A 19,781-nucleotide genomic window follows, 5' to 3' on the forward strand; every position below is an offset into this window, starting at 1 on the left:
TGCTTGAAGGATATCAAGAAATATAGCTTTCCTTACAGAAGTATAGACTTATGGAATAGCCTGGACAAAGAGATCGTCCAGTCTAAAAACATAAACGAGTTTAAAGTTAAATTCGACTTATTGAGAAACAGCGACGGAAACCCATGAGCATAGTACATTCCGTGTATATCACAATTAGGTATATACTTAAATATTTGGAACGACTTAGACAAAGAGGTGGTGCATGAGAAAAACATTCATGTGTGTAAAGGTAGACTTGATAAATGTGGATATGGAGACAGGACAACACAAGCATTGCTCAATTCCTGTATACTACAAATAGGTAAATACAAATAGGTAAATACACACACACACACACACACACACACACATTGTATGATCTGTAGTGCAGTTTACCTACAGTGATTGTACTTTTGTCACTCCATTATTGGAATCTTTTGGGCACTACTGTAGTGTACTGGAGCATACCAAAGGAAGTACAGTACCTTTGCTCAGCAGTATTGCATAGTCTTTTATTGTAAGCCAGCTACTATGTATTTTGCACATTAGTTGATCCTGTATCCTTAATAGTTTTTAGCTGATTTTTGTGTTTTCTGTCAGATGGCCTCCTTGAGTCGTGAACATCATGTGGAAGCACGCATACCAGGCACAGAGCAGGTTGATGGCATCACCTTGTATAACATTACTCTTAAAGTGGGAACCGTCCAGTGGTCAGTCCAACAACGTTACAACGCTTTTGCTGAACTACATGAGAAACTTGTCAGCAACCATGGCCTTGCTCGAGATCTCTTGCCACCAAAGAAGATAATAGGCAATAAGGACCCAGCTTTTATAGAAAGGAGAAGAGCTGATTTAGAATTGTATATGCAGGTTTGTAAATTAAGTACTGGTTAATATGTATGAACTATGTCACGTGGTGGGGGGGAGTGGGAGGGAGAGGCCAAGGATGAGATGGAGGGATGGAGCAGAGAGGTATATGAGAGAGGGGGGTGTGAACTGGGAGTAGGGCAGTGAAATGGAGGGGGACAGGGCGACATGGAGGCAATTTGTTTGTGGCCACCCCTTAGGGGATTAAGGCGTCTGGCAATAGATAGATAGATAGCCTAGATAGATGTCATGTGGTATAAATTTTTTGTGAAAAGGGTAGGGGAGTTTTTCAAGAATACTCCCCCGACTAAAAGGGTTGGCGGAGAGTTAGTGCCCCTTCTTGGAAAACAACTAACTAAAAAGACAAACAAGAAGCCTCGGACAAGGACTGACCAAAAGATGACGACCAAGGACCGGACAAAGGACATGGTAATCGGAACGTGAAATGTAAGAGGTGCGAATGATGAGGTGAAAGAGAGAGAGATTGTCCAGGTGCTTGAGGATGCGAAAGTTGATGTATGTGGAGTAACTGAAACTAATTGGAGAGGTGAGAGTGTGGGAGAATGGGAGTATGGATGGGGTATATGTACAGCAGTAGGTGAGAATGAGAGGGCAAAAGAAGGTGTATGGTTAGTTGTGAGTAAAAGATGGAAGAAGAACATAAGAGAGTATGGATCAGTTGGGTCAAGGATTGTGTGGGTAAGACTGAAAGTTGGAATACAAATGTGGGCGATTGTGTGTGTGTATGCGCCAGTCCAAGATCGTGCAAGCAGAGTGAGAGAGGAGTTCTGGACAAATGTGGAAGTGTGCATGGAAAAGTTTGGAAGGAATGAGAGAGTGTTTTTGATCAGTGATATGAATGGTAAAATAGGGAATGTGAAGGTGGATGGAATAGTTGGTGAATGGGGTGTGCCTGCTGAGATAGATGAGAATGACAGTGTGTTAGTGGACATTTGTGCTGGGAGGGGGTTGGTGATAGCCAATACCCTCTTCAGGCACAAAATGATCCACAGGTATACATGGCGAGTGATGAGAAAGGTGGGTGGTGAACTGAATGAAAGGAAGGCAACGATTGATTATGTGTGTGTGGATGAAAGGATGCGAAGATGTGTAATGGATGCAAGAGCTTATAGAGGTTGGGGGAGTGGACCTTCTGACAACTACTTGGTGGTGGCCAGAATCAAGATACAAATAAGATGGAGTAATAGAAGAAGGGAAGGATGGGAAGAAGGAGTATTTGCAAGGAGAGTGGAAAGGTTACAAGAGGATGAGAAGAAGGCAGAATATAAGAGAGAAGTGGAGGAACGATTGGGCAAATATGAATTGGAGCAGATGGGGGATGTGGAAGGTGTGTGCAGAATATTCACAGAAGAAATATGTGCGGCATGTGATGTGGTGTGTGGGATGAAGAGAAGACGAAGGGGGGTGCAAGGAACAGCATGGTGGAATGAAGAGGTGAGACAGGCTGTGGCACAAAAGAAGAAAGCATACAATGAATGGATGAGAAATAGGGGCATGGAAGAAGTTGAGAGGTGGAAGAGAGAGTAATATGTAGAAAGAAAGAGAGAGGTAAAAAGATTAGTGAGAGAGAGTAAGAAGAGAGTGGATGAGGAATTTGGAAGGAATTTGAGCGTAAAGTGTAAGGATTGTAAGAAAATGTTCTGGAAAGAGGTGAAGAGAGTAAGACAGGATGGAAGTGAAGTTAGCAGGGGAGTGAAAGATAAAATTGGTAGATTACTAGTGGAGAAGGGAGAAAAAGTGAGCAGATGGAGAGAACACTTTAAGGAATTGTTGAACATAGAGGATGGAAGTGATGTGAGTATAAGTGGCTGGGGAATGGCTGGGAGAAGGAGGGAGGTGAGAAAACAGGAAGAAATCAGTAGGATAGAAGTTGTGGAAGCAATGAAGAAAGTTAAATTGGGGAAAGCCCCAGGAATTGATGGAGTGTGTGGTGAAATGTTGAAGCATGGGGGAGAAATAGTAGTAGAATGGTTGCGGAAGATGTGCAGATTGGCCTGGGAGGAAGGTAGAGTTCCGGGGGATTGGAAGTCAGGTATAATTATTCCCTTGTACAAAGGAAAAGGGGAAAGAGAAGTGTGTGGTAATCATAGGGGCATTTGTCTTCTTAGTATAATAGGAAACCTGTATGGTAGGATACTTATTGACAGAGTTAGAGAAAGAACAGAGGAATTAGTTGGAGAAGAACAGGGAGGCTTTAGGAAGGGAAGAGGTTGTGTAGATCAGATATTCATTCTTAGATCTTTAGTGGAAAAGTTTCTAGAGAAGGGAAAGAAGTTGTATGCGGCTTTCATGGATTTGGAGAAAGTATATGACAGGGTGGATAGACAAGAATTGTGGAAAGTATTAAGAATATATGGAGTAGATGGGAAGTTGCTGAATGCTGTGAAGAGTATGTATGATGGTGCTAAGGCTGCATTGTGTGTGGATGATGAACTGAGTAAATTTTTCTCTTTGAAGGTTGGGTTGAAACAAGGATGTGTCGTGTCTCCATGGTTGTTCAATCTGTACATGGATGGGGTAATAAGAGGTACAAGGTAGGGTAGTGGATGTTGGAGTGGCCCTGGTGAGAGAGGATAGTGTTTGGAAACTCCCTGTACTGTTGTTTGCAGATGATACTGTGTTGTTGAGTGAAGACGAAGGGGAGCTGCAAGGCTTGGTGGATGAGTTTGGAAGAAATGGAATCTAAAGGTGAATGTAGGGAAGAGTAAAGTGATGGTCTTTGAGAGAGGTGAAGTCAGTGAATGTACAGCGAGGTTGGATGGTGAGGGATTGGAAAATGTGAGTACGCTTAAGTACTTGGGTAGTGTGATGAGTAAGGATGGAGGTTTGTAGGGTGAAGTGCTTGAAAGGGTGCAGCAGGGAAGAAAGGTTGCTGGTTCCTTGAAAACAGTAATAAGAAACAGGGAAGTGAGCATGGAAGTGAAAAAGTTACTACATGACAGTATTGTGACACCAACTCTAACGTATGGAAGTGAAGCTTGGACGTTGTTGGAAGGGCACAAGTCAAGATTGAGAGCAGTGGAAATGAGTTATTTAAGAGGAGCCTGTGGAGTCACATGGAGAGACAGGCTGACAAATGAGGATATAAAGGAGCATTGTGGTGTGGATGTGGATGTGATAGGAAGCGTTAGGAGGAATACACCGAGGTGGTTTGGCCATGTGGAGAGGGTGGAGGGTGAAAGACTGACGAAGAGAGTGTATGTGAGTGAGGTGGAGGGGGCGAGAGGGAAGGGGAGGCCGAGGATGAGATGGAGGGATGGGGTGGAGAGGTATATGAGAGAGGGGGGTGTGAGTTGGGAGCAGGGCAGTGAAATGGCTGGGGACAGGGCGACGTGGAGGCGATTTGTTTGTGGCCACCTCGAACAGGATTGAGGCATCTGGCAATAGATAGACAGATAGAAGTTTGTGAGAAAGGAGGTATGGAGACTGGCAAGGCTCTTGAACTGCCATGGTGAACTGGTTGGATGAATTTTGATTGGAGGAGTGTGTGACAAGGGTTTGACATTTTTTTTTTTTTTTTTTTACAGGTATTAGCTTGACTCTGGTTGGTATTTATGAAACTACCATGCATATGGGAAACAGTACCTGTGAGACAGAACCAGGTTCAAGGGGCATGCATGATAAATGAATGAGTTTGTGGCCCATTTAATGAAGTACACTTTTGTCTTCTTATTAGCTATTTCAGTGTCATATTCTTTCCTTTTCTTGGCTTTCTGTACATTACCCCTCTCCTCCTGCAGGTGAGAAAATGAAGTGGGATGAAGATAACTGTAGTAGCACAAGTAACCTTACTTATCAGTATTCCATATCATGCTTGCTTGGTTGTTGAAGGGCATGTAGAGCTGTTCAATGTTCATTATATGCAGCATATAAATACTGTAGCATGGCTGTCAGCAAATAATCATACCAAACATCGAATGAAGGACCTTACAGTTTCAACCTAACATACTCAAGACTTAAACATAAGTAACCTAAACCTTGGTCTGACCTAAACCTAAGCTGGATATATTGTAACTTAGACCAGATCTGATCTGACTGAGCAGTTATGTGATTTAGCAAAATGTTATCAAACAACCTAACCTTACTAAGTCAAACCCGCAAACTAAACGAAGCCTTCAATATATCTGTCTGTCTGTTGCTAGGCACCTCAGTCCCGTAAGAGGTGACCACAAACAAATCACTTGCAAGTCACCCAATCCTCTGCCATTTGGCTGCTCTCCCTGGAGCTCACATCAGCTTCTCGTACAGCTCTCGCTCCAGTTCACACCTGCCTCTTATATGGCTCTCCATTTCATCATTCCATCTCATCTTTGGTATCCCCCTCCTCCTCTCCCCCTCCCAAGCCTTACCTAACCTAATGTCAGCTAACCTAACCTAATTTTTGGTCCTCTGCCAGACCATCATCAACTTCATGCAACACACACTTCCTCGAGAGCTGGCAGAGTTCCTGGACCTTCACCACTATGAGCTGACCCATCTGCTGCAGTCTCTGGCCCGCCACTTTTATAATGATGGGGACAAAGTTCTAACTGATGGCTGCCCTATCACCTTCATACCACTTCAGGTTGGTTGTAATTTTCATTTGTATCTCCTGAGTTAGTGTCTGGTACAAATGTTCAACAAATATTTAACATCATTTTAACTCTTATTTTCCTCTGCTGCCTAAAATTCCTAGGCTAAGAAAGGTTTGATGTATTGCTCTGCTCCAAGACAGTTCCCCGTGGTATGATAGTTTATTCTAATACCAAATAATTTTATTCATTAAAAAAAATTTGTGCATGGTCAAAGGGCTAAAGGATATGCTGTAATCCGTACGTTGGAAGGGAGCTTCTAAGCGAGGTGTTGTATGCAATCAAGAAATATTGGTTTGCTGCACAGGACAGCCCTGCAGGAGTGATTGCTTTCCTGTAGTTAATGGGGATGCTCAGCCAGACAGACTGCAGTTGCTCAGCAACAATAGCAAAGCAACTGGTAGTCATTGTATATCCAAATTAGCAACTATGTTAAATCAGTAAGGCTTTAACCTCACATATGCCTATTTACCAAGGGGTTTATGTATTTTTGATGAAGCAGTACTGTACATTGTACATTGAGATTATCGTTCAGTTTTGAAGGCTCCAACATGCTTGCATGTGTTGGCGTTGGTCACCTAATGGTGGCTATCCATGCTGCTTGATCTATACGGCAGCTTCCTTATTTAGTCCCTTATTCTTGAGGTCACACTTAGTGACTTTGTCCTAGGTCTTTTTCAGTCTACCTCTCACAGCCCTTCCTAAAACATTAACACTCCTCACTTTCTGCATCCAGTTATTATCCCCCCATCCTCTCCACATGCTCAAACCATCTCAATTTACCTCTCCTCATCACAGCACCAATACACTCCAGTCTCATCCTACCCCTCAACTCTTCCATTGTAAACCTAGCCCCACCAGGCCTCACACTCAGGGACTCACCACACATCCACCTAATGATTGTCATTCTGTACGTTTGACCCTTTGAATATCCTTTTCCTTTACTGCCCAAGTCTCACTACCATACAGCATTACACTCCTTACACATGCTGCATACAAAGATCCCTTAGCACAGAGGGGGAGCCCTCTCAATGTCAGGAGAGGCAACAACTCCCTGAACTTCTTCTAACCACTCCTCACACTAGCGACAGAGTGAGCCCCACTTCCAACACATACCATGTCTCCCAAATAACAGAACTCTTCCACACACTCAAGAGACTCACCAGCAAGTTCAATCCATTCACACCTGACAACCTCCACCTGCTCTCCCTGACACACCGCACACATGAAATCAGCATTATCTTGCAGTCTACCTCTAATACCACTACATCTCTTATGCACTCACTTATCACAGGCACTGCACAAGATGGAATTACTCCCCATGCCCTTGTGGCAAATCGCCCATGACCACTCTCCCTCTCCTTTGACAGTATTGCCACCAGACGTAGATACCATCACTTTTGTTTTATCTGCATTTACTCTGAAGCCCTTGTGCCCCATACCATCTTTCCACATCCTGAATCTTTCCTCTGCCTCCCTTGCTTATTCAGCAGTCAACACCAAATCATCAGCATGCAACATCTCCCACAGTAGTCCATTTCTGAAGTCACATGAGAGGGCTTCAAGTACCATGATAAACAACTAGGGACTCGGAACACCTCTGGTGCACACCAACATTAATGGAAAACTCATCACCCAAATCCCCATTCACCCTTACCTGGGTGTGAGCATCCACATAAATGGCCATAACTCCCCTAACCAGCCATTCCTTGATCCCAAGCATTCTCATTGCTCACTTCACCACCTCTTTAGGGACTCTGTCAAAATCCTTCCCCAAATCAACAAAAACAAAGTATAGTACCCTTTTCATTCTTATATATTTTTCCTGAAGCTGTTGAACAGTGAATACTGTGCCTTCAAAAATAAGCACTTTTTATTGTACATCTAATTGATGATTTTTTTTAGTTCTCCTCACTCAAGTGAGTAATCATCAGTGTAGGAAGTGCAGTTCCATGTATATCAGACACTTCATGCCCCAATGAATGTATAGAGATGCACATGACAAGGGTTGCTTTCTTTTAACTTCGTAGTTAATGGGATGGTTCCATCCCACAGGCAGGTGTGATGTCCATCTGAGATTTTAAAGTATGGAAAAGATAAATTGGATGGTTTTATGTAAGGTGGAACTGAGATTTTTCAAGGCCTGAATTATGTGTAAATGTTTGTGTGGCCCATTACACTGGGCACTCTGCTGATAGTTTTCATATGTTTTCTTATTCATGGTCTTACCTTCATTTTTACAGTAGGAAATAGGGTTGTGATGATAATGATGATAATGTATATTATAATTAAACTTTACATACCAGTACTGTAATGTGTTGCAGTTGCATGCCATCTCCAGCCGCCTGAAAAACCCTCTTCCCACCAATGTGGAGTCTGAACTGGAGACAGATTTCAGCCATGTTGTAGATTTTGCCTCCCATGTGCCCCATCTGGTCATCGAAGGAAGCAGCGAGTGTTACAGGTACAGGGAAAGTCTTAGGATTTGGGAAGAGTGCCTACCAATCAAGGCAGTATTTCCAAAGGGATAGGAATGTGCGGATGGGAATGCTGCTGATAGGGAGAGCTGAAGTATCTGCTTCACTAGCCATCAGGATACCCTGACCATTCCCCCATGCTGACTTTTTTCAGTATGACACTAACATGGAGACATTGGAGAGTAGGCCAGCATACTCTCCCAAGCACTTTTCTCAAACGAGCTTATGCACTACTCTAAATGCACTTTACATACCACATAATGTACCGCACTGTGTCACAGGGGCTGGTGCCAGCAAGGGCATGTGGCCAGAAAACTTGCTCCTTCTACCTATTGGTGGACCTGAGGAGAGGTGTGACAAGGGCTTTGCCAGCACAGTTTTGGGATCGTTATGGGATGGGGCTCAGATCTTTGTCAGAGGGTACAAGGCTTTGCGGTTCCCAGGCTGTCACTTCTACCCATTAGAGAGGGGCCCATATCTGAAAGTAACACCCCAGGAGGCTGCCCTATCCGTGGGTGCATAATGGTGGGGCACTTACATTGTCAAGGCATGCTTGGAGGATGTCCCTGCAGCCCTTCTGGCAGGGTGCTCCAAGGTCATTACTACAGCCACTGGCCATGTATGGTGGGCTATGGGTCACTGGTCCTTTGCCTGGATATGAGACTGTGAGAATGGGCTGGGCCTGTGGTCTCTCTCTCCCTTTATTAACCCAACTTAAAAACAGAAAGCATTAAAAGCAAGTCCAATGCAATCAAATCACCTAAGGGGTTTAGAGTGGCATTGTGGAATGTGGGTACTTTGAAGAGTGGAGCAGGGAAAGTGGTAGTGTCCCTGACTAGAGGCAGGTGAATGTCAGTTGTTTACAAGAAGTCAGGTTAAGGGAAGGATCAGCTAGGATGATTGCCGAGATGGACTGTAGGCACTGTACTTCTAACCTGTATTGATCTGGATTATGTGTCAGAAATAGATCCAAGAGATAGATGCTATGGTCAGGATTATCTGGTATTCTGGTTGGTTGCTTTACCAACTATGTGAGATTAAACAATTCTGCAAACAGCTCACATTCTTGACCAGTATCATCAGTCCTGGCAGAATGCAATAGCCATTTTACATTATGTACATGAAAATCACCCAAAACTAATTTCAGTGCTAAGGGTGAGGTTAAGGTTAGTCAACTATGTGTATATGGCGTCAAATACACTGAATTCTGAAGAATCAATGGGGGAGTGATAGACTACACAGATATATTTGGTAATATTTAGATGATTTAGTAGGTACAATGAATAATCAAAATAGTAGAAGAGAAGTTCAAAACAGTGTCAACTAAAAATTAAGATTTGATATAACAACAAGTGCCACCTTTGTTACAGAAGTTTGTGAGATGGAAAACCAGGAGAACAAAATGGGGATATTTCAGTAGAGGGAGAGACAGGATTCTGTGAGGAACAGGGCTAGAGGGGACACTGATTGAAGAAAAAAGTAAACTGAATTCAAATTGGTACCTAGACCAGATTATGTGAGGAATAGGGCTAGAAGGGACACTTATTAAAGAAAAAAGTGAACTGAATTCAAATTGGTACAAAGATCACGGATATTGGTGAAGTATAGGATCAAACCTGCACTTCTCTGCTGGCAAGCATGTACTGTTTTTGCATTAGTCGCTGTAGTAGTAGAAGTAGTTGTTCCCTAGGCAGTCTGGCCGAACAGCCCCGAGTCCCTTAGGAAGGCCACGGCCAAGACCGGGCTTTCCCACAGAGCTCTCAAAGAGTGCATGTTGTGTTGTTGGCGTAGGTGATTGTGTGCAATGCAGTCTTCCATAATGTGCTTAATAGTATGGGGTGCTGTGTTGCATCCTGGACAGGCATCAGCAACGGAGTCATCCAGCCTCTTCTGGTAGCTTAAGAGGGCTGGAAGGTGCCCACATCTCACCCTGGCCAGGTGGACCCTGTCCTCAAAAGGAAGATAGGATTCAGAAGGGTGGATGTCAGGAGGCCGTGCATGCAGCTGTGTGTTGTCTTTAAGTGACTGAATGGAGCGGCGAGTGATCTGAGTGTGGATATGCTTCTGGAAGCTGGTCTGAGGTGGGCGAGGAGGTAGAGATGACAGTATTTGTGTATGGTATCGTGTGCTGGGTGTTGTTTTGATGTTCCTTGGTGTGGGTGGATGTGCTGCCATGTGTTGTAGTGGATGTTGTGGGTTTGTGGAGGCTGCAGCAAGAAACTGAGTGCCTCTCATGTCTAGGTGATCCTTGATTTTGAGGACTTTGGTTTCTTGATGTAGGTGGTCTGTGGGTGTAGTAGCTGTGCAGCCTGTGATTATTTTTAGGGCCTTGTTCTGTATGGTCTGTAGAGTGTTGGAGTGTGTTTTGGTGAGGTTAGAAGCCCAGGTAGGGCTTGCATAATTCATCACTGAACATATGTATTGTTTGTATACTGTGGTGGTGGTTTCTGTGTTGTGTCTGAATGTTGTATGGGCAAGTGACCTCAGAGCATTGAGTCTTGGTGTTATTTTATTTTTAATGTTTGTGATGTGTTGTTTAAATGACATTGATGTATTGTATGTTACACCAAGGATTTTGTGTGTGTGTGTGTGTGTGTGTGTGTGTGTGGTAGGGGGGTGTTGTTTATGGTGAGGTGTGGGATGTGACTGTGTTCTGCTGTCCAGTTGTGAGAAGAGTCACTGTAGATTTGGCTGGGGCTATTTTGAGCCTGTTTGTGGTGAACCATTCGTGTAGTGTGTTGAGGTAAGGTTGCATGATGTGTGCGCTGTGTTTGCGTTTTGGTGCGTACATGTGAGTGTTATATCATCTGCCTAGGAAACTATGTGTATCTGTGGTGTGTGGGGTGTGGGTATGTCGTGCATGTATGGGTTAAAGAGTGTAGGGGACAAAACAGATCCTTGGGGGACACCATTTGTGAAGTTTCTGATGTCAGAAGACTGACCAGCAAATGTTACATGTGCACATCTGCCTGCTAAGTAGTTTGCCAGCCATCTTTTTGTGTTATTGTACATGTTTGTGTTGAGTATTTTGTTTGTGAGGTTGTGTCGGGGGATGGCATCAAAAGTTTTGCTAATGTCTAGTGTGACTAGGATTGTTCTGTGTGGTGGCCTAGCTGAATTCATGCCATCAAAAACTCTCTGTGTAAGGTCTGTAAGAAGGATGTTTGTGGAGTGTAGTGGCCTAAAGCCATGTTGTGACTGGGCTAGGGGAATGTGAGGTGTGACTAGTTGTAATACCAGTCGTTCAGTGACTTTAGATCGGATGCAGAGGAGTGTGATGGGGCGATGTGAGGAGGGTAACATGGGGTCTTTGTTGGGTTTGAGGATAGTGATGATACTGCCATGCTTCCAGATGTTGGGTATTATGTTGTGTGAGTAGCTGTAGTTTGATATGTTGGTGAGTGCTTGTATGCCTTGTGGTCGTAGGTGTTTATGGTGAATATTGCTTATGTTGTCTGGTCCACAGGCAGACGAGTGCTTGAGGTTGTTAATGATGTGCTTCGTCTGGTTGTAAGTGAAAGGTGCGTAGTCTGGGTCTGTGAGGAACTGTCTCTTACGTCGGATGATACGTCGGTCTTCGGGATGGGGGTTTAGATGGCTGACTTGTGAAAAGTGATTGATGAGAGTGTTTGCTTGTTGTTTGTTTGAGGGTAATTAGTCGCTGTTGGCACAGTCGCTTGATAGCAACCGGGAGGACCTTGTGCCACCAGCCTTACCCTGCCAGTGATGGCAGTCCAAGATACCACCTTGTTTGCTGATGTTAATGCAGTGGTCATTGCTAAGAGGGAGTGGAAATAGGTGTGATATCTTATGTGCATGTAGTGTGGTGTAGACAGTTGAAGGTAGAGGTACTATATGTATTATGAGAGTTTGCAGGCCTACTCTCTGTGTAAGTGAAAGCACTGAAAATGTTCAGCAAAAGGAGATGGTCAACACTAGGTCCTGAGGGCTGATGAAACGGGAGCTTCAGCTCTCCCTGTCACCAGCTTGCTATCCACCGTGGGAGTACCGCCCTGTTCGACTGGTGCTGCAGTCTACTCCCCCCCAGTACATGGCAGTTTGTACCTAAAACTGGAAATGTAGTTATACTTTGATGTTATCACACGTAATTGATTTTTTTCTTTTAGTGACGTGTTCTCATTATGCAGCAACCTTTTATAGGTACTGTATCATTAATTAAAATTCATCAACTTTCCTACTCTTATCACTAAACGTAATTACAACTATGAATGATGAAAATTAAAACAAGTTTTGTAATTTAAAAAATGACAAGCTGAATAAGGAGTTTGACTGGAACAAGGAAGATTTGGATTCAGCAGATCCAGTGTTTGGTCCTTGGACCTTGATTGATGCTGCTACTTTGAGCAGGGCAATAGGCATGATGTAGGTGGGGAAGGTGGCAGGTGTGTCTAGGTTGACAGCTGAAATGCTGAAGGCCTCAGAAGATATAGGAGTAGGGTTAGTTACTGACTTGATAAATACTTGTATGATTACACATGAGTGTGTTGTCTCAGATGATTGCCCGAAGAGTGTGATTGTAAATATGCACAAGGGGAAGGGTGATGCCCTGGAAAAAGGAAGAGGCATAAAACTTTTAGATCAGATTATGAAGATAATGGAGAGAATTGTTGAAGGTATGATTAGAGAAAGAGTGAATACTGATGAGATGCAGTTTGGATTTGTGCCAGGCAGAGGGACCCCTGATGCCACTCATTGTTTGACACCTTCAGGAAAAATATATAGGAAAGAAAAGGGATCTGTACTTTGTTTTTGTTGATTTGGAGAATGCCTTTGATAAAGTCCTTAGGGAGGAGGTGAAGTGGGCAGTGAGAAAGCTTGAGATCAAGGAGTGGCTGGTTAGAGTGGTTATGGCAAAATATGTGGGTGCTCACACTCAGGTGAGAGTGAATGGAGATTTCAGTGATGGGTTTTCCGTGAATGTTTGTATGCATCAGGGGTCAGTCTTAAGCCCCTTCTTGTTTATCATGGAGCATGAAGCCCTCTCACATGGCTTCAGAATGGGACTCCCATGGGAGATGTATGCCGATGATTTGGTGCTGATTGCAGTGAATGAAAGGGAGGAGGAGGAAAGAAGATTTAGGAAGTGGAGAGATGGTATGGGACACAAGGGCCTGAGAATAAATGCCAGTAAAACAAAGGTGGTGGTATCTAGGATTGGTGGCAGTACTGTCAATGAAGAGGGAGAGTGGCCATGAGTGAGTTGCCACAAGGGTGTGGAAAGTAATTCCATCTTGTGCAGTGTTTGTGAAAAGTGGGTGCAGAAGAGATGTAATGGTATTAGAGACAGACTGCAGGATAATGCTGATTTTATGTGTGCAGTGTGTTGAGGAGAGCATGTGGAGATTGTCTGGCATGAAAGGATTGCTCTTGTTGGTGAGTTGCTTGAGTGTGTAGAAGAGTTTTGTTCCTTGGGAGACATGTTACACTATGTGCTGGAGGTAGGGCTGGAGCTAGCTCTGTGGCTGGAGTGAGGAGTGACTGGAAGGAGTTGAGGGGGCTGTTGCCTCTGCTGATATTGAGAGTGCTCTCCTTCTATGCTAAGGGATCTTTGTATGCAGCATATGTTAGGAGTGTAATGCTGTATGGTAGTGAGACCTGGGCAGTAAAGGAAAAGGATATTCGCAGGCTCAAATGTTCATAAGTGACAAAGATTAGGTGAATGTGTGGTGCATCCTTGAATGTGAGGTCTGTTTTTTTTTTTTTTTTTTTTTTTTTTATGCGAGGAAGAAGGAACCAAAGGCCATCGTAAGGTTTACGATGGAAGAGTTAGAAGGTAGGATGGGACAGGAGAGTATTGGTGTTGTGATGAAGAGAGGTAGACTGAGGTGGTTTGGGCATGTGGTGAGGATGGGAGATGACAATTGGGTGCAGAAAGTGAGAAGTGTTAACGTTAGGGGTAAGGTTGTGTGAGGTAGATCAAAGAAGACCTAGAATGGGGTTATTGAGCGTGACCTCAGGGATAAGGGACTGAATAGGGAGACTGCCAGAGATCAAGCAGCATGCAAAGCCACCATTAGGTGACCAAGGCCGACACTTGCAAGCACATTGCAGCCTTTATAAATGATTGAACGAACGAACTCTTCAGGGACAACACTCATATGTAACTGAAGTCATCAGATATGTAACTAAACCCACTCCTATGTCTCCTGAGACCTTCAGCATTTCAGTAGTCAAACCAGACACACCTGTAACCTTTCTCATCTGCATCCTGTCTTTTGCCTGGTTCACTGTAGCAGCATCAATCAAAACACTGGATCTACTGACTTCAAACCTTCCCTGGTCCAGTCAAACTCCTCATTCATCAACTGGTTATAATGCTCTCTCCAGGCAGCTTTAGTATCCTCACTGTCCACTGCTACCTTCCCTTCTCATTCTTCACACACTGCTCACCTACAATATCTGTTTTCCCTCTTCAACTGCTCTGCCACCTTAAATACCATATTCATCCTTTCAGCACTATTTAGGTTATCCAGTAAAAGTCTCTGAGACTCAGATTTTGCCTTGTATACCTTCTTTGTAGCCCTACACTTGGCAGCCAGGTATTCCTCTCTGTTACCACCCCTTTTCCATTCCCAGAAAAATCTTCATTTCTCGGTAACTGTGGCTTCTAAACTCTCATCCCACCACCATGTTACCTTATGTCTGGGAAGGCCCCTTTTCCATCCACACATTGAATTAGCAGCTCTCAAGAGCTTGTTCTTGAGAACTCTGTACTGTATAGCTCATTAACACTTCTATCAACGGCTTCCTGTTGAGCCACCACTCTATCGTCATGGTATAGAAGTCATCCCTTGTCGCTTGGTTTTTCAACTATCGTATTTTCCTCCTGGCTGCATAGGTTCTCTTCTTCACCACCCACTCCTTCAGCATCATGTCATGTATAAGTAATTTGTGTTGCTGCATACACACTTTGTTCCCCATAACTTTAACATCCTTCACCAGCCTCTTATTAGCCCTCCTGACCCCCCTCCTGGCCAGGAAATAGTCACTCTGGTTATATTATCCCCAGACTCATATATAATCAGCCTACTCTCCCTTTTCCTAAAATATGTGTTTCATACGCGATTGTGTTCGTTGCCTCCCCAAATTCAAGTATCATGTCCCCTTCCGGATTCCTTGTATCACTTGTGCATCCCCCATGTACGTTGTCATATCCTTGAACTGCTTCATCCACATGACCATGTAAATCACCATCCAAAACAACAGTTTCATCATCCCTGCTTCATCCACATGACCATGTAAATCACCATCCAAAACAACAGTCTCATCATCCCCCATACCGCCAACCACACATATCAAGTCATCTCAGAGTCCATCTTGTTCTTCACCATCCATGCCAGCCTGAGGAGCTTATGCCATTATAACTGAAATCATGAGTTTACCAGACAGTATTTTCATTGCTATAATGCATTCTTTTATTCTCATTAGCTACATTTATGACACAATTCACCAATTTTTTCTCAACCAGCACACTCACACCACCATATCCAAAAGATCCATCTACACTTCCCTGCTAAAATAGCTTATATATTCACTGTGTCTTTGTTGATTTGGATAAGTCTGTTGATGGAGTCCCTGGGGAGGTGGTGAAGTGGGCAATGAGAAAGCTTGGGATCCAGGAGTGGCTAGTTAGGGTGGTTACGGCTGTGTATGTGGGTGCTCGTACACAGGTGATACCCTAGTGAACAGAGGTTTGAGTGATGAGTTTTCTGTGAATGTTGGTGTGCATCAGGGATCAGTCTTGAGCCCCTTATTGTATGTCATGGTGCTTGAAGCTTTCTCAAGTGACTTTAGAAATGGACTTCTGTGGGAGATGTTGTATGCTGATGACTTGGTACTGATTGCGGAGAATGAAAGGGAGATGGAGGAAAGATTTAGGAAATCGAGAGGCAGAATGTGGCACAAAGGTTTGAGGGTAAATGTGAATAAAACAAAAGTAATGATATCCAGGGCAGGTGGCAATACTGTCCGAGCAGAGAGAGTGGGGCCATGTGCAGTTTGCCACAAGGGTGTAGGAAGTAACTCCATCTTGTGCAATGTTTGTGATAAGTGGTTGCACTTAAGATATAATGGTGTTAGTAGTAGGCTGGGAAATAATGCCAATTTCATCTGTTTGGTGTGTCAGGGAGAACATGTAGTGTTTGTCAGGCATGAAAGTATTGGTCTTGCTGGAAAGTTTTTTGAGTGTGTGGAGGAATATTGTTATTTGGGAGACATGTTACATACTGGGGGTAGGACTGGTGCTAGCTCTGTGGCTAAGATAGGGAGTGGTTGAAGGAAGCTCAGGGAGCTGTTGCCTCTCTTAACATTGAGAGGGCTCTCCCTCCATACTAAGAGATCTTTGTGTGCCACATGTTAGAAGTATAATGTTGTATGGTAGTGAGACCTGGGCAGGAAAGGAAGAGGATATTTGTAGGTTCAAACATGCAGAAATGACAGTGATTAGATAGTTGTGTAGTGTGTCCATGAATATGAGGCCTGGAAGGTTAGGATTGCAATTGAAGAGCAGAGAGGAAGGATGGGACTTATTATTGTTGTGATGAGGAGGGGTAGATTGAGATGGTGTGGGCATTTTGAGATGATGGAGGATGACAGTGAGAATTTTGAGCATTGGAGGCAGGGTTGTGAGAGGCTGACAAAAAAAGACCTGGGACGAAGTCATGGGATGGGACCTTAGGGATAAGGGACTGAATGGGAAGGATGCCAAAGATTGAACAGTGTGGAGGGCATTCAGGCATATTGGAGCCTTTATTAATGATATGATAGAGTTTAGTAATGAAAGGATAGAGGAGTTTGCTAAGATGGTAAGGCCATGTAGAGAGAATGCAAGAGATAGGTTTGTGAAAAGTGTATGGTATACATGAATGAGCATTCAGGTAGGAGGTGTGGTAGTAGACCTGAAAGGAAGTACTGTAATCCTTATTAAGTAGAACATCTAACTTGGATGATATGTCAGCTTTGGTAGGAGTTGACTCAGTACTATAATATAATGATATACCAACTCTAACGTATGGAAGTGAAGCTTGGACGTTGTTGGAAGGGCACAAATCAAGAGTGAGAGCAGTGGAAATGAGTTATTTAAGAGGAGCCTGTGGAGTAACATGGAGAGACAGGCTGACAAATGAGGATATAAAGGAGCATTGTGGTGTGGATATGGATGTGATAGGAAGCGTTAGGAGGAATACACTGAGGTGGTTTGGCCATGTGGAGAGGATGGAGGGTGAAAGACTGACGAAGAGAGTGTATATGAGTGAGGTGGAGGGGGGGAGAGGGAGGGGGAGGCTGAGGATGAGATGGAGGGATGGGGTGGAGAGGTATATGAGAGAGGGGGGTGTGAGTTGGGAGCAGGGCAGTGAAATGGTGGGGGACAGGGTGACGTGGAGACGATTTGTTTGTGGCCACCCCAAACCGGATTAAGGCATCTGGCAATAGATAGATAGAATAGACAGTAGTTTTGCACATGCACAAGTGAGCATTCAGAAAGCTGAAGTGAAGTAGCCCGTTATGGTATAGGTCCAGTTTGTTTTTTGTCAGGCCTATTATTCCAAACATAAAGCTGGAGAGAATAATTTTACATTCTTAAATTTTTCAGAGCAAGCAACATCATCCAGAATAATCTGCCATACACACTGAACACTTTCAAAAATGTAGAAAGACTAACCCTGAAAAATGTGGATGTTTCCCAAGTTGGCCACCTGGGTGCTGTGAGGAGGACAACTAAGTGGCTGGAGGTGAGAAATGGAGGGATGGTGCAAGTGTCTGATATCCTTCTGTGTGATGCTGTGTATAAAGAAACTGTGGAGGGCAATGATCCTTACAAATGGCTTCTGCTTACAGATGTTGATTTCAGTTCAAACCAAATATCAAAAATAGACGAATCAATTTCCATGGCCCCTAACATTGAAAGACTGAATTTGAGCTCCAACAAACTGACTTCAGTGGAAAATCTCACCAGTCTTCCATGCCTGGTATCAGTGAACCTGTCCAACAACCTCTTCAGCACTCTAGAGAGTATGCATACAAAGCTAGGCAATGTCGTTGAGCTTGATCTGTCACAAAATTATCTTAGATCTCTGGATGGGCTAGGGAAGTTGTACAGTCTGACCTCGCTAAATGTATCTACCAACAACATATGTGAGATTGCTGAGGTGAACCACATAGCCCGGTTACCATGCCTAGAAACCCTCATCATTACTGGCAATCCAGTGGCCACTGTAGTTGACTACCGCACCAAGGTCCTAGAACTCTTTGGTCAGCGGGCCTCTGAGGTGTGTCTAGACAATGAACGCCCCACACAGAGAGAGCTGGAGTTCGTGGCTGTACTCCATGCCATCAGAGCATCCAGAGAAGGTAGAGTACCAACCTTCAGTATATCCAATCCACTGCCTGTCACCACCTCTACCATCACCTTTGATCGCCCAGACATAGCAACGGCCGTCAGTGAATCTACCAGTAAGTAATTTGACAACTTCTGTGACTGATAGTTCATTATGTATTAACATTAATACCTGGCTGATTGATAATTATACAAATAAAAAATACAAATGTTGGATGGAGCTTTTTGTTCAGGATTGTTGCATAGGGTCAAATCATTGGTTGCCCCTACTGTGTCTGCACTTAGTAATCTGGCCTTGGGCCCCTTTACTCATGATGGAGGAAAAGCTACAGGATTAGATGATGGATGAATGGATATTTGAGTTGTCGAGTTGGATTTTTTCCACCCAGTACTATAGCTACTAGAAATACTGTAGTACTGTGATAAATAGTTATTTCACAACTCTGAAGAGAATAATAAACACACGAATATGTAAGTGGAAATATCACCATGATGAAATAACTACCTGTAATTTGAAGTGATAGAAAGGCAAGTTATGTGATGCAAAAAGTAACTGATTGTGATTATAGGATTTGTTGTACTATAATTTGTTAATACTCATAAGCTATAAATTTTGTAATTTACAATTTTAAGTTTTATTACTGTATAAGAAATATGATAACCAGTGTTTTTATAAAATTATGTGATATTAATAGATGATGTACCAGTATACACCTGCATTGTGTTTGATATTGGTATATGTAGATATGACTCATCTCAGACACTGACTGATTTGATTAATGATAAAAAAATAATAATGATATGGTTTGTACGCCTATATGAGTTCACATTGATCATTACTCCTAAGGCCTAGTATAAGGTGTAGGGTATACAGTATATATCTAGCTACATTATCAGCAGCAGCAACAGCAGCCAGATAAAACTTCTCTTATCTCACGAGGTGTGAAATTCTAGAGCAAAGCTCATAGGTCTATTTCAGGATATACATTAGAGGAGAAAGGCAGCCCAAGGTACAGTCCCCCCCCACCTGCTTTTTTGTACTGTAGGAGTTATGTTGCAACACAGATACAGTGCTTGGTGTTATTGTAGCTACATCCCAATATGTCACCAGTACAGTTAATCTGCATTGTGTGCCAACTTCTTGTTATTCTTTTTAGCCACCAAATCCACAATAAATTATAGAAAAAATTGCCAACTACAGCACAGTCTCCTTGCTACCTATAAGGTTTAATGGCCATTTACTCCTATTTTACAGTACAGTACAAACTCTCTAATCTGAAATGCATGGTTCTTAAGGCTTTATGAAAAATCGATTGTTTTGGAAAGTGAAAATGTAATTATAAATATGAGGAAACCAAGCAGTAATTAGTCTAAACCTCTGTAAACAGCAGATACAGAACAATGAAATACTGTACCTTGCATGCTAGTTCATCATCTGCTTTTATGCATGTCAGCAAATGAGCTTTGTCTTCAGATATGCAATGATTG

At 43.3% G+C, this 19,781-nt stretch overlaps 1 protein-coding gene across 2 annotated transcripts in view; it reads left to right on the forward strand.

The window, feature by feature from the left end:
• LOC145410919 (nischarin) overlaps window positions 1-19,049 on the forward strand; it is a 106,113-nt gene extending 87,064 nt beyond the window's left edge. For both annotated transcript variants that reach the window (XM_080280961.1, XM_080280960.1), the window contains 4 exons: window positions 601-870; window positions 5,285-5,452; window positions 7,784-7,923; window positions 17,550-19,049. In XM_080280961.1, coding sequence (XP_080137087.1) covers window positions 601-870; window positions 5,285-5,452; window positions 7,784-7,923; window positions 17,550-18,417 — 1,446 coding nt within the window. In that variant the 3' untranslated portion in view covers window positions 18,418-19,049. The remainder of the gene's footprint in view (window positions 1-600; window positions 871-5,284; window positions 5,453-7,783; window positions 7,924-17,549) is intronic.
• The last annotated feature ends 732 nt before the right edge of the window (window positions 19,050-19,781 follow it).

The sequence above is a fragment of the Coenobita brevimanus genome, chromosome 87 (assembly GCF_032717465.1).
Source record: "Coenobita brevimanus isolate Jiangsu-jjx chromosome 87, ASM3271746v2, whole genome shotgun sequence".
NCBI classification, from domain to species: Eukaryota; Metazoa; Arthropoda; class Malacostraca; order Decapoda; family Coenobitidae; genus Coenobita; species Coenobita brevimanus.